At 34.1% G+C, this 15,600-nt stretch overlaps 1 protein-coding gene across 1 annotated transcript in view; it reads left to right on the forward strand.

Moving 5' to 3' along the window:
• Positions 1 to 15,600, forward strand: part of SGCZ (sarcoglycan, zeta) — a 233,647-nt gene that overhangs the window by 169,772 nt on the left and 48,275 nt on the right. The window contains exon 4 of the mRNA XM_009335134.1: positions 12,191 to 12,313. Coding sequence (XP_009333409.1) covers positions 12,191 to 12,313 — 123 coding nt within the window. The remainder of the gene's footprint in view (positions 1 to 12,190; positions 12,314 to 15,600) is intronic.

The following is a 15,600-nucleotide window of genomic DNA, read 5'->3' on the forward strand; positions in this document are numbered from 1 at the left end:
TTTTGGGCCCCTCACTACAAGAAGGACGTTGAGATGTTGGAGCATGTCCAGAGAAGGGCAACGAGGCTGGTGAGGGGTCTGGAGAACAAGTCTTTTGAGGAGCAGCTAAGGGAGCTAGGGTTGTTTAGCCTGGAGAAAAGGAGGCTGAGGGGAGACCTCGTCGCTCTCTACAACTCCCTGAAAGGAGGTTGTAGCGAGGTGGGTGTCAGTCTCTTTTCCCAAGTAACAAGCGGTAGGACGAGAGGAAATGGCCTCAAGTTGCGCCATGGGAGGTTTACATTGGATATTAGCAAAAACGTCTTCACCGAAAGGATTGTCAGGCATTGGAACAGGCTGCCCAGGGAAGTGGTTTAGTCACTGTCCCTGGAGATATTTAAAAGGCATGTAAACGTGGCATTTAGAGATGTGGTTTAGTGGTGGACTTGGCAGTGCTAGGTTACTGGTTGGACTTGATGATCTTAAAAGTCTTTTCCAACCTAAATGATTCTATGATTCTAAGGGAGTGGTTCAAATCACAGATAAAAACACAGAATTTAAGTGTCAGCAGGGTAGGAATCTGAGGTAGATGTCTTCATCTGTGAATTGAATTACATTTTCTGTGTTACAAGTCAACAATGAACTCCATTGAGAACCTTAATCAGAAGAGATACTTCCAGAAGCTAAGAGCCCAAATCCGCTTTTATCCTGCTTCTGCAGCTTTCCTGGCCCTTGTCCTGCTGTCAAGGGCAACGAGACAAGTAATTTCCTAAATGAATACGGTAAAAATCCTGAGAGCTGGGCTAAGTCATCATCATCTTTTGCTGTCATCATAGTGGATGCTAGTTGTTCGGAAATCTGCAAATGCAGTTCACTGATCTACCAAGTAGAAGGAGGGTTTAAAATTATCATTTTCTGGTCACTAGGCTATAATTTTTTACTCTTGTTTTACTACCCAGTAGTACCCAGTGGTAGCCTTTTTGTAGATGAATCCTGTGTATCTTTTAATATCTTGTACGTTCTTTCATTAAATCTTTCTCAGATAAAGCGTGATTATATGAAATGCTAACACCTTTTGCATAGATAACTTCACCATATTTGTACTCTCTAGCTAAAGCAGATAATCTCAGAAACAGTCACTTTTGAAAAAATAGATTTTTTTTAGTCCTCCCTATGCTATATCTATCAGTGTTGAATTCATTTTATAAAAATGTAAAACTTTTTTTTTTAACATACCTTTTCCAAGAAAGCTTCTAAGTACTCTGGTAGCTCACATCCTTTGTTTCAGTCTTCGTCTTTCAAAATGTGATTAATTTAGTTATTTATCTCAAAAAGTTTGATTTGCATTCAGAAACATTTTAACAGTCTAATTCAGTACATTGTGAATAATATTATACAATATTTTCTAGTCACAACAGGTTACACTTGAAGTCCATGGAAGACTGCCAAAAGCATCTGGAAAAATAATTTGTATCTTTTTAATAAAATCAGGGGGTGGAGGGAGGGAGGGGAAAAAAAAAAAAAGAAGATTGAAAACTAACCTCTGAATAATAAGTATGTATAGAGAATAGAAGTAAAAATATTTGTTAGCTTTTAATTTATATTAATAAACCACCAAAAATGTTCAAAATACCTACAGAGTAGAAACAAATTTCAGAATGACTGTGTCTAATGCCTACAGAGAATATTACCAGTAAGAAAGACAAAACTGAAATGTTTTTCTTTTTAAATCTTCACAAAGCAAGATACATAACAGTTAGTAGAAAAGGTCACAGGGTAAAATCAGGAAGAGAAAAGGTAAGGAACCGTTAGGTGATATGAATGTATTTCACTTCTTTCAATTTCATTTTCAGTCCAGTTCACCTCGGAATGATAAAGCAGGCAGCAGAAAGGTACTTGCACTATTAGCAGTTATTTTAGAGAGTATGCAGATGAGAGAAAAGGTCTCAAAGGATGCAAACAGGTCAAATATCAGATCTGTTTTTAAGAAAAAAAAAAAGGTTGTAGAGATTTACAGATAAGTGATTTTTCAGTAGAATTTCTGGGAAATTTTCAGAACATTCAATAGAAAAGCCAGACTAAAAGTCTGTCCTAAAGGAAATATATAATGATAAATAGAAACAGGTTTAGAGAGGAATGAATGACCTTATGATCTGCAAGATGTTACATTTCCCAAGGAGAAATGCAACATTCCTATTTTGTCTTTGAGTTTCACCTATGTAATGAAGAATTTTAATACTCCCGTTACTGTCTTTTGCGTGCTCTTGCTATTTGATTTGAATGTGCTGTTCATTAAGCACAGTGTAGTCTGGAATCTCATACTATGTTTTATTCTGTCTTTTTTTAACTCTCATTTCTTTTCAGTGGAATACGCTGTAAATAGTATATTATACTTCTGTTACTTAGTAGGCAACTTTGGATTTTCATAAAAAATGTAGTGGCCAAACAACATAACAGTAACCTTATAGCCTAACTCAGCTAACAAAGACAGTGGAAACTTTCCCACTGATTTTGTATGGAAATGTAATGCACAGGCTGCTTCAGTAAGCCTCAGCTTCTGAAGGGTATATGATCAGCTTTGTAAATTATTTCAGTTGTAAAAACCAATCGCATCACAGAAAGCTAAAAATTCCAAGGTTGAGGATAATGCTGAAAACTTGGAAAATTCTCTTAGGATTGCATTCATCATGAGGAAGAAAAATTGATAAACTTTCTATTCCCATTCACACTTTGGAGTACTCCAAAATACATTAGAAAATTATAATTAATTCATTTGCATGAGCTGGATATTTGAGTTTGTCAGTGAAAACTAAGTTGATAAAGGCAACTATAAGAAGAATTTAACATAGTGTGGCTATTTACTGATGTCACAAAGAAAGATTCCTGGACAATAGAGGAAAACATCCATGGGAAAGATAATGCAATAAGGCTGGTAATAATAAATAATATATATTTATTTATAATTTAATCTCTTTATTATTTACTTTATATTTAAATATATTTCATTTAATAATTTAATTAGAAATGTAGCCATTTCTAGGTATTGTTATTTATTTTAAATATATTTATATTATTTATATATGTTTATAATATATTTATAGTATTATGAGAAAAATCAGTCAGATAGGAAACTCATTATACTCACCACAAGCCTCAATTCAACTACCTAGCTCATGTTTTGAATAAACTAAACTTAATGAGATTATAAATACGGCAAAACATACAGTCTGAAGTCTTACACACACAATTGGGTGCCTGGCATATCTTCCTCTGGCTTACTTAGTGTTTTTATCTAAGGACCTATATAAGTGACTAAGATGCTATAGCTAAAGTTACAACCTGTCAGCTGAGACACAGGAGCAGACAATGCAATTCACATGCTTTTAGCCATTACAGAAGCAAAATAAATGTGTTAATTTAAAGCTCAAGCAACCTTCAAGAAGCACATTTTACTTTCATCCATTTGTAATTCTCATAGCTGATGAAACCTGTGGATAGCTGTATCAGATCAGACCAAAGGTCTGTTTAGCCATGTAATTTCTGAAAGTCTCTAGTAGAAAATAGCACGTGATAGGGATAGTAGGAGGAAAAGCACAGGTTTGCTCTTGTGCAGTTGTGGCCTGATATAGAAATAGCATGGAAAGTGCTGTCTGCTGCAACTTTTATACAACTTTCATATATATTTTCATATGTGGGGTTCCACCATCAAGATGCACCAGGAAGGCAGACTGAGGGAAGGATGTATTCTATCCATTGCAAAGGTGACAGGCAATATTTTAGGTGTGTCTTTTCATGAAGTTCCTAGAAGTAAAATCTGCCCTGGAGGGCAGAATTTTCCTGTGAGCTTCCATTTGACCAAGTCCTAAACATGTAATATCACTAATCTTTTATGGATATGAGTGGGTCTGTAGATTATGAAGAAGGAAAAGCCGTGCTACCACCATACCTGTTGTCTGGTTCAGACAGTTCTACTTAATTTTCTTTGTTCATAATATATTTCTCTTATATAAATGTGTGGCTTATCCCTATACTAAGAATTTATTTTGACAGCTGGTATTATTCACTGTAGTCTGATGCTAAAAAGGGTAAAAATATGTGCACTGCTTCTTCTGGCCTAGAACTTGCTCCAGTTTCCCTTGTCTGAGTATGTAATCATTCAGACCAGGAAACCTCGAAGGTCAACCTCTCCTAAAAGTAATAACTTTCTGACATTACCATAGCATGGCCATCAACTATTGACAGACCCAGCTAAGGTGTTTTTTTAACTGTTACTTTCACCCTTTTTTGATATAACAAAGATGGTCCCTTCCCTTCCTCAGCAAACAGAACACAAAATATGTTCTGATTGCCATGAATGTTTGCTTGTGTAGATGTCTTGCTCTCAGCTGAAAGCTCTCTTTATTCAAATTTCTCAATGAATAAAATACCAACTATTCAGCTGGTATGAGTCCTTCATTTGCATTATTGCATTTGCATTCACCAAAAAATTTCTGAGACCTCTGGTGGCCAAAATAATAGAATACATTTCTATGAATATTAACAAAATTTTATCTAGGTGTATATTTCACAAATATTGATTTTAGACCCAGCTGGGGGTTGAATCTTTATTAAAAATGCTTTATCTCCTTTATCTCCAATCTCAGAAGCATCAACACCTTCTCATAAAAGTAACTTTCTTTGTCATCCCAAAATACCCTGCATTTAATAAAAGTTTAAATAACCCATTTTTCATTGAAGAATCAGAAGACAGTACACTGAATTTCACTATGTTTTGCATTTACCAAGATCATAAATTCATGGTAATTCCCTTTGAATTCTAGGCCCTATATTTAATTTTTAAAGTGGTTGATTTCTTATCTATTTCTATGCCTGAATTTGTTGTCTGCCAGGTGGACACGGAAGGTGATTTAGAAACCAGAGACAACTGCTAGCATTCATCTACATCCGATATAAGCACACAAAATGTCTTTATCAACGGAAGAGAAAAAATGTAACTTCTTGTGTATTTAGTATTGTTGATAGTTACTATTCCTCATGCATCTCAGTTTCAACTTATGTTTCAGTAAGTTGAGAATGAATGGAAATGCATTGTAGATGGCTGGAAACAGACCAGAAGACAAAGGGAAGAAAATGTTAGCTTCACCATATTTTTAATGTTTGTGTTACTTTCATTGTTGTTGATAGGAGCGGGAGTGGAGCGCTTTACTGCTGAGAAAGAAAGAACATACGAACCTCTTTAATATATAGGGTTAAAGTCCCAAACATATTTTGTGTACTAAATGAGTAATGAGCAGTATTAGATATTCTTCAAAATCTAAAAACTAAGTCTAAAGTAATGTTTGGGTGGAAACTGTTGCAATTAGGGAAATTATGAATTTTAGTTTGCCTATCTTGTCTCCACAGTAATGACTTTCTACATCACTTCTTATGTTTACAGTTATCATACAAGCTTTATTACCTCTATTATATAATTCTATGGAAAATTGGAAGGGAGATGAACTTTGTAGAAAATACGCAGGAAAGAAACTGACCTCAAACCTGAATATCCTTTCCCACTGCAAAAAAACATGATACACTGCACTATAAAGCAAAATATGCATAACCACAGAATTACTTGAGAAGGGGTTCAATCTGCTGGTAGGGGAAATCTGAACTGGCCGGCAAACTGTAATGACTGTACATCCTCTCCAAACAGTGGAAAAACCCACTATATGCTACCCAGGATGAGCAGCGTTTTCCACAGCAATAAGCTTTGTAGTAGCGTCAAAAAAAACCCCACCCAAACTACCTATGCACACTTGTCACATACAGAAAATTTGATCTCATCTCTTAATAACAACCATCAACAGTTTACACTTCTATCATGTGATTATGGTATTATACAAATCAAGATTTTTACCTGATAAGCATTAAGTCATGTTTGGTAAATGGAGTGTTTATCCCTCCATCTTTAAAATTGTAACTTTATAATCATATCTAAACCTTGGAAGACTGGTGATTTCTTGGTAGTATTTATTATAATTCCAAGTAGTGGTTGTAATTTTTTTTCCTGAATAATAATAAAGTAGTACAAGACATCATTGACTTTGAAAAGCAAATGTTAAAAGCATGCATTCTTCATCATTGTTATTATGGTATTACTTAATAAGTAAGTCAAGCTAGACACTGTACAGATTCAAAATAGACACAGTTCTTGTCTTGAAATGTAATCTCTATTAGTGTTAATCTGGGTTACAGTACTATAATTTTCTGTATCCATATTTTATGTACTACCCAACATTTCCATTTAACACATCTTCACTATAGCTAAAATGAATAATTTTATGCTCTGTACCATTTTTAACATAGCTGGTTTAATGATAGTTTTGATTATGCAACTGCTGTACAACAAGCATGTGCTATAAACCATCATTATATACGATGTATGGATGAATACGAAATGTACATTTTTCATCTATATACTTTAAATTAATGGAATTTCACAGAAACTTAATAATTTAATTCAATATTATACAACTGAATTTACAAGTAAATGATTTTCCTGGACACAAGATGATAAGAGCGTTTGCCATGGACATCCCTTGATCCTGATTAAAGCTATTAAGAAGCTGACTGCACCTCTAGTATGAAGTAAGTTAGTAGTATAGTATAAAGTAGCACAGCTAGAAAGCTTTTCAGATAGCCATGTGTTTGGTAGAAATTACCTTTCCAAACAGAATTTGGAAGATAGATTTTCTTGCACGTTTCTCTGGACTGACGTATGCATTATTCAAGCAGATCTGATTTGCTGAAAATAAGCATAGTGGATAGTGTGATTACTCTACAAGTTTGACCTAAAAATTTCAAAAGATTTGCTTTGTCCATGCACGACATTATAAGAGGTAGTTCTCTCATCATTTTTGTTAGAAGGACTATTAAAGATTCAGACATTTTATGAGATGTGTATGTTTGTAGAGTGTTTTTGGAACACAGCAATTTGCATTGCGGCTAATAAGGTAATACACTAATACATTGCACATGCAACTGCTTATTTCAATTGGGAAATGAAAATGTAATGAAACAGAATTCCATTTTGATAGCATTGATTACTCTGCAGGCAGTTTAACTTTTCAAAACCACTTTCATAACAGTCACATCTGGTTCTACGTCAAAGAGACAATTTAACATGTATTATGTTTCATTAGTAATCTCTCAAGTGGCTTGAATACACTAACCACTGTTTCAGCAATAGGTGAGTAATACTAGGTGATGCATTGTTAAGTCCTGAGTGCAACGTAAGTAAAAGACCATTTCTTTTAGCATACAAAAGCAGAGTTATATCCTGTAATGATATTTTGGACTGGCTGAATTCTAGGTGTACTTTTATACAATATGATGCTGAAGAAAGACAAATGCTGAGCATCTAAAATACATGCATTTCTTTGTAGAAGCTACAGATCGTCCTTCTGAGTCATTCTTCATGAAAAGCTATATTATCCTAAATACATCACAAGTTTTAAAAGGCAGTTATTGAAACACGGGCTGTCAATTTGCAGTGATATATAATGAGTAAGAATGTGGCAGGTCTTTCTTCTCTTTGATTTCTCTCACGTTTTCTGTTAGTCCCTTTTCTTTGAAGAGCTAACAACTTTCATGTGTGTAAATTAACAGCATCACAGTACTTATAATGCCACTTTTAGGTAGCTAAACGCTCATCAGCTCTTAAATAAAGATGAAACTAGTTAGTAATAAGTTATTTGTGATTATCCTTTGGTTTCCTGACCCGTAACTATGGTTGCAGGACAAGGACAGGTCCAACCTTCCATCCTTTTTCAGCTTTGCTTTCCTGTCCCTGCAGGATGTTGCTGCTGTCAGGCAGGCAGCACATTGTGGTGGACTCCTCACTTTGCAAACCATCACTGTTAAAAAACAAGTCTCCTGGGCCATGACAATATACACTGGTTGTATTGTATTATTTTTTTTCTAATCAGTTGAGTGGAGTGTTTTGTTTGTCATAGAATCATAGAACAGTTTGGGTTGGAAGGGACCTTTAAAGGTCATCTAGTCCAACCCCCCCTGCAATGAGCAGGGATGTCTTTCACTAGGTCAGGTTGCTCAGAGCCCCGTCCAACCTGACCTTGAATGTTTCCAGGGATGGGGCATCCACCACCTCTCTGGGAAACCTGTGCCAGTGTTTCACCACCCTCAACGTAAAAAATTTCTTCCTTATATCTAGTCTAAATCTACACTCTTTTAGTTTAAAACCATTACCCCTTGTCATATCACAACAGGCCCTACTAAAAATTTTGTCCCCTTTGCTATGTTTTCATTACCTGTCTCCATAAATGAGCATGGTATTTTTACAAACAGCTCTCCAGACAATGCTTCACGTAAAGCAGAATGTACTCAGTCTACCTGGGTTTATTATCTGTTACAGCACAAATATCCTGACTGACCTTTATCTAGATGTTGGAGGAGAGATTTTCAGCTTTTTGTCCTCAGATTGTTTCCCCAAAACTTGACTGAAGCATGCTCTCTGAATGTTGAAGTGAGACTCAAGGGCTCTTCCTCCTACTCCTTGCTGCAGTTTCTCTCTAAAAGAAATGCAAGCACTCAGGCAGGGTGCCCAGCAGGCACACCAGTCCGGCACGTGCAGGGGGACCAGATACTGAGCACCATGAATGCACTTACTGGTAGGAAGTGCGGAATACTGTCTGCATTTTAGAGACTGGTGGTACCCTTATGTCTCATGCAACGTCTTTTCCTTCTGCAAAATGGGGGAAATAAGGATACCATGCTTTGTATATAGTGGTGTTTAAAGACATTAAAATGTGTGATTATTGTGATAGTCTATCAAGTGCTATATTTGATAATATGTTCTGGTGCGCAAGAGTTTCACATAGAACATTATGGTAGTTGTTAAGCAACCTGAAACCATGAGCTTATTGTTTTAAAATACAACTCATATTTCTTGTTATCTGAAATTTACTTCTACAACAGAATTCTTACTTCTGCTTTCCAATAATGATTCAAAATGCAGCCCTCATGAAGTGTAATACATTCCATCTTAGAATAGAATGAAATTTAAAAAATTATTGAAAAATAGACTTGTGCAGAAAAATAAGTATACAATTCCAGAAGGGCTTTGAGGTTTTGAAATCAAACTTGTTACTAAAACAGGAAAAATTGTTGCCTCCAGGTTTTCCTCAAAGGAATATATTTTAGGTCAATTTTAATATAGCTTTCATAAATTTTGCATTAAATTAATGCTTTTTAATTGTATGCCTTTTAAATATTTCAAAATGAAGAACAAACATTTCCAAACCAAAAGTCAACACTATTCCAAAAGTGCATCAAAATGGAATGTTTCAATAGCATCAGAATTTTTTTCAATTCTGAAGAAAATTTCAACAGAAACAGTAAGAAAATATGTATCGATGAATAAAAGCTAGACATTGTAAAAGGCTTATGTAAAATGTAAATGGTTTCTCTGTTTACCATAGTAAGGCTGATTGATTTTGAACCTTTCAGCGTACGATTTTATTAGGGCAACCTAAACAACTTAGTAACAGGCCTGTTTTTTTCCCCTCCAGAGAAAACAGTGGGAAAATATCAGTGGTACACAGAGAGGGCACAACTGTTCTTCCAACAATAATAAAATGGCCAAACAGCAGCATGCGTTCTTATTTCAAATATGAAGCTACCACTTATTTTGTCATCAATAATTTTAGTAACAACTTTGATGTTATCTCAGACATCTTCCTTCAAACCACAAGGTTTCTGTGAAGCACTTATATTCAACAAGAAAGCATTGATCTTTTTAGCCTCTGCAGGTCTTCTCATTCTGAACCATGAGAAGCATTCTAGAATAAACATTTTTGTGTAGTACTATCTAAAGGGCATTACACCTTGGTTTTACTATTGTGAACAGTGTTTGCTCATGACTATTATGAATCATTTTGAACATTGAATCATGGCTGTGTGTAAATTCTCAGTGGATCATACAATCTTCAGAAGTCATCTATAAAAGGTCATCTATAATTTCTGCAAGTATTTTAAACCAGTCTATAATTTATTATTTTTTCTCCCTCTTCTAAATGAATTAAATAGTATTATCATCTGTTTTATTACAGTTCTTACAGTAATCTGAGTTATGTGGTTATTCCAATTTCACAGAGTAACTGGGTATAGTCAACAACAGTATGATTTATTTTGCAGTGGATTTGTTTTGCAAAACAACATGTAAGCTTAACATATTTGCAAACTAATCAGTAAAACTGAAAAAATTGATAAATTGACCTAATTTCCTCTTGTGTTTCTGGCACTGGACAGATACACAACAGTCTGTTGAACTCTAATGCCTAGATTTCACTGGGTTTCATAAAATAAGCATTCATATAACAAATAAATATGCATTAACAGCTTTTTAAAAAGATATCTTTACCTGTGATGGTGCAAAAGAATGGAGTATCCTTCCCAACTGTATTGCTAGCATGCATCGCTAGCTAAATGCTACCGTTTTAAACAAATAATTCAGATGTGCCTGGGGGCAACACTGTCAGGGATACCATCACTGACCTTTGGAAAGTATTTAAGAATAATGGATGAATTTGGTAAGACAGCTATGTGTGAATATATATTGTTATTACATTTGTGCTGATGGACAATTAGATTTTGTTATACCTTTTATTAGTGAGCATCCTGGCATGTTTGTGAGATGTAGCATTTATCCCATGGCTAACATTAGGTTATCTGAAATCTGTTCCTGTCTGTCTTTACAAAAACTTAGTACTTTTTCAAAACAAAACCAACCACCTGATTATCACATTTAAAATAAAGTTCAATTGCAGAGAGAGAGGGAGAATTTTAGTCTTTTATAACAGAATAAACATGCCTAACTTCAAGAAAATGGGGCATCACAAGTATTTTTACAATTCCTTTTAATTTTCTTTTTACATTCATGAATTAAAAATAACCTGAAATTTTTCACAGTACAAATGTAAGTTCATCTGAAAGCAAGAGGAATTGATGTTTTGATTTTATAGCTTATTCTGCAAATTAAGGGCTGCTATGGCAATTCTTTATCCAAAATTAGTTATCACAGCTTTTATATTTGTTATTACATATTTTGATAATGTGCATTTGCATATTAAACTGAAAACTTCCACATTATGGAAGCAGGTGGTTTTTTACAAACCTATAAGCCAGACTGATAAACTGAAATGACATACATGGATTTCTTTGCCCATAATGCCTTCCCCATAATTTTTACCCATATAGATTGATGGGTCATTCCAGGTGTACATGAGAAATCTAATTAGGGATCAATGAGAAAATTGTCAGATAATTATTCCCTGAAATCTTGTAATTTGTCTTACAGCTGGTTGTGCTATATGCAATTCATTGCTTTTCAACACCATTTTCAGAACTAAGGTTTTGCTTTCACTTATTAATAAAATAAAATAAAATAAAAATTTTCAGTAACATTTTAGCAGACAAAACACTGAAGAATAAGAATAAGACTGTAAATTAAAAAGCATAGTAAATTAATGTTAAATGTTAAATTTATTATGCTTTTCAATTTCTGCATCTGTAACCTTTTTTATTGCATTGTTAGATGCAATTCCATAGGTCTGTTTGATTTCAGAATTATTTTAGGGTTTTAGAGCTTTAAGGCATTTGGGAGTTTTGTTTCATAGAATATGAGATAAATTGTGATATCTCAGTTCATCTTTTTTATTTGTTTTGGTGGTTTTTTTTGTTTTGTTATCCTGATGTTCAAGTTTGCAGTAGAACTGAATGAAAAATACCCTTTTCTGCTGTGTTGATTTGTTGGTCTTTATGGAATAGGCTCATATGTTATCTTTTTTTCCATTGGCAAGAAACTGCAATTTAAGCTGAGCAAACCCCAGAAAGCTCTGTCTGAATTGGCATTTCAAGATCTGAGAGTTTAAGTGCATTCTAAATTCTTGTGTTGACTTCCACACATGACACTGAAATAAATGTTTTCCATAGTTACTTTAAATTCTGTCCTGATATGCAATAGTGAAGTAGTTACTCTGTAAATTAATTTAACAATATTTTATAATACAAATTATCTACCAGGCTTACAGAAAGTCAAATATTCTATAAAACCCTCATGTATTCGATATGTTTTAGATATTCCATCTATGCTGATGATTACTTTTATTCTTACAACGTATCTTAGATGAAACATTCACTTCCTTGATTTCAGGAGCTGATGCTGTGGAGGCCCAGTGTAAGAGATTTGAAGTGAGGGCAAGTGAAGGTGGAAAAGTGTTGTTTTCTGCAGATGAAGATGAGATTGTCATTGGAGCTGACAGACTGAAAGTAACAGGTACGGTAATAATAAGGTTTCTAAATGGATGTAAACTTTTTTTTTTTTTTTAAGTACTCTCAGTAATAATCTATCCGTCTTTACAAAATTTTCATCTGCTAGAGAGGAAAAAGTCTTCTCATCAACAGTGATAGCTTGAGCAACCAAAAGATACTGCATAATCTAAAAATCAATTCCTCTAAAGGCAGATTTGAATTTAAACTCTGCAGGACCAAGTATGGTACAAATCACTCTTACCACAGTGATTTGGCCTTTATATGTTACCATTAAGCATTGTTTTGTGATACCTATACCATTTGTTCAGGTAATGCCCCTTTACAATGATAAAAACTCTTGTTATATACTATGACCTTTGTTTTTTCTGTATGTGAAGTATCAAATCTAACTTCTGTGTAAATTAAGGGCATGTACTCTGCTTTACTTTAGGAGGCTCAGCTGAAGTGTAGTAAGTAGAAACCTTGTCTTGACTTGAACATTTGTTCAATAAAAAAAGAAAAATAATTTTAATTGGTATGTTACTGTCATCATTACATACATATATATCTCAGTAACTCATTTGGTATTAGAAATGTGTTAGCTTATAAAAAAACAAATCAGTTACCTAAGTTCGTTTTAGATAAATGCTTTAACTTTGCTTAATAAAATCCCATCTGAACTTAGGCTGGACTTGAGCTATCCACTCATAATCTAGAATAAGATGCAAAGCTTGAATTGTTTCACCAGTCAGGGGTGTTTAGCTTTAGGTAAGTCTGTATCTGGGGATGCCTGCCTTACAGAGTTTGAAATCAACCTACTAGTTTGAAAGTTCAGCTGTGTAGAAAGTATAAGACGGTTCTGGTTTATGATGATTATGGTAAGTTATCCCTTTCTGGTCTGTAAAACTAAGAAATGCATTACTAGCAACTTTAAGCCTTTTAAAAAATATATTAGGTAGTTCTACTTCCATGTAATGCCAGATATAGCATTAAAATAGATTCAGGAAGTTGAGAGTCAAGCTATGACTGAACTTTGTTCATAAGCCTCAAGATTGTTGCTTGCCAGTATATGTGGGATAACTTTTCTTCCCCTTTCATTCCTATCTGACCTCTGTCTATCTTCTCTAGCCAAGCAACCTGTTTTAATACTGCTAAACCAAAAGAAAAGGCTTTTACAAGCAAGCAGTTTAGTGATGTTGCAGTATCCAATATAATACACTAAATTGTACCGGTTTACCAAATTTGGGGTTAGGAGAGGGAGACATCAGTGTTCTGTTGAGTCAGCAGCAATTCTTCATAGATAGTAGTTGTACAAGAATTTTGCCATAGTGAAACCTAAGACAATAACTGGAATAACACAAGAAGAAAAAAGAGAACCATACTTAATCCTGCTAAGGTTCAAACTTGATCAGAATATTAAATGCTGAGAAAGTTAATCTTAAACATACAATAGACACGGGAGATTTCAAAGCATCTATCATAAGTTAAAAAATAAAACATCTTACAAATGGCACTGAGGATTAGATTTCCTGCCATTAAGAAATGTAATAATAAGTTGTAGATGTCATGGTAATTTTTTTCATCAGACTTCAAAAGCAAAGCACTGCCTAGCTGTCTTTAACTTCAAAGTGGCTTGAGTTCCTACAGCACCTGTTGACATCAGTGGTATAGAAAGCAGGAAAACTAATGAAAATCTATTCAGTGATGCTTAGCATGGGATATAAGATTGTTCCTTGTGAAAAGAATAGGATTTTCCCCTTAATTGTAGAAATACACCTAACTGTATGTGTATTTACATTAAGCTCCCCTGCCCAAATTAAAAAAAAAAAAAAAAAGTAAAGGCTAGGAAAACCTAAGTTAATGCTGCTTTGATATATTCATCTGAGTTTCAGGGATTACTGTATACCTGTTGAGTCCTACCAGAAAATCTCACTACTAGAGTTGTTTATACAAGTAATTGATTTTCCTTCTGTGGCTAAAGTGAAAAATAAACAAGAGTTAGGATTGAATTTTCAAAGAAATTCTTTCATTGAACTAGAAAAATTATTTTAGGGTAAAAACAATAAAAACATTGACTTGAATTACTTGCATGTGCGTGCAGACACACACACACACACAAAAAAGAAAGATTTAGCCAGCATTTAAATATATTTAAAAAAAAAAAAAGCATATTGGAGTATTTATCAAGTTCTAAGTGTTGTTATTTAGGTCATGAAGTTAAATACAAGTTATGTTCCATTAAATAGCCTAATGTCCAACATTTTGGGCAGTTTCTTTAGAAAAACATGTTAAGGTCTTTTGTAATTGTAATATGAAAGAGTAATTTACTTCTTAAAATCACTTGAAAGTTATTGTCTTCTTTTGTGTTTATTCAAAAGTAATTTAATGAGGTTGGGATCATTCTTTCTAATCTCTGGATAGTCGTCTTGAAATCACATTTCATTAGTAAACTATCTTACAATGAGGCTACAAAAGGCTAGTTTCAAAATTTTATGCTTTAAATCCCTAGGGTCCACTTTAGGTTAACCCTTCCATTACCTTGTTAGAGAAGAAAAATATTACCCTGCAGAATGAAGGGGAGAGTATTAGATTTCTAAACGAATTAGTATTTCTGAAAGGCTTAGACAGAATAACCTCATATCCCAATTTCTGTATCCCTAAAAGGCTTTTTGCAGTGTAAGTACTAATCTGCAGCCAAATAATAAAGCTATAATGAGACATCTATGCTTTACTGTTGACTTCAGTCTAAAGCTGAAATTATTTAACATAGATTTCCCAATGGAGACTAAAAGTTGTATGATGCATGCAATCTCAAGAAAAGTATTTAAAAAAAGAAATCTCCCAAAGGGTAAAAAAAAAAAACACCCACCCACCCCCCATCTTCATGGAAAAATAAAATAACAAAATCTTTCTTTCATATAGTAGCTCTTTGAATTCTGTCCAAACGTTGTGTGATACCTTTAAATTCTTCGGCAAACACATGAAAGGTGATGAGTCCCTGTGAGTTCCATCAATCAGACTGCATTACTCTATATTACATGATATGACTGATGAAACCTGGTAAGGCATCATAATGTCAAACATAAACATTTAGTGTATTTATCTCAAGCCTGTGTTTTGATAATCATGGTGCCTTGGGGTGAATATAGGAAAGAAGTAATGGATGAACAGAGGAAAAAAAAAATATCAAAAAGCAAAAATAAGCTGTGCTTATTTGGAGATGAAACTCTCACGTGTAGTTATTTAAGTGTGGTACTACAATGGAAACATGATTTTCTTTTCTTGCTTAGCTGTGAATAGTGTCTCTTTGGA

This window comes from Pygoscelis adeliae, unplaced genomic scaffold, assembly GCF_000699105.1.
Source record: "Pygoscelis adeliae isolate BGI_AS28 unplaced genomic scaffold, ASM69910v1 Scaffold21, whole genome shotgun sequence".
NCBI classification, from domain to species: Eukaryota; Metazoa; Chordata; class Aves; order Sphenisciformes; family Spheniscidae; genus Pygoscelis; species Pygoscelis adeliae.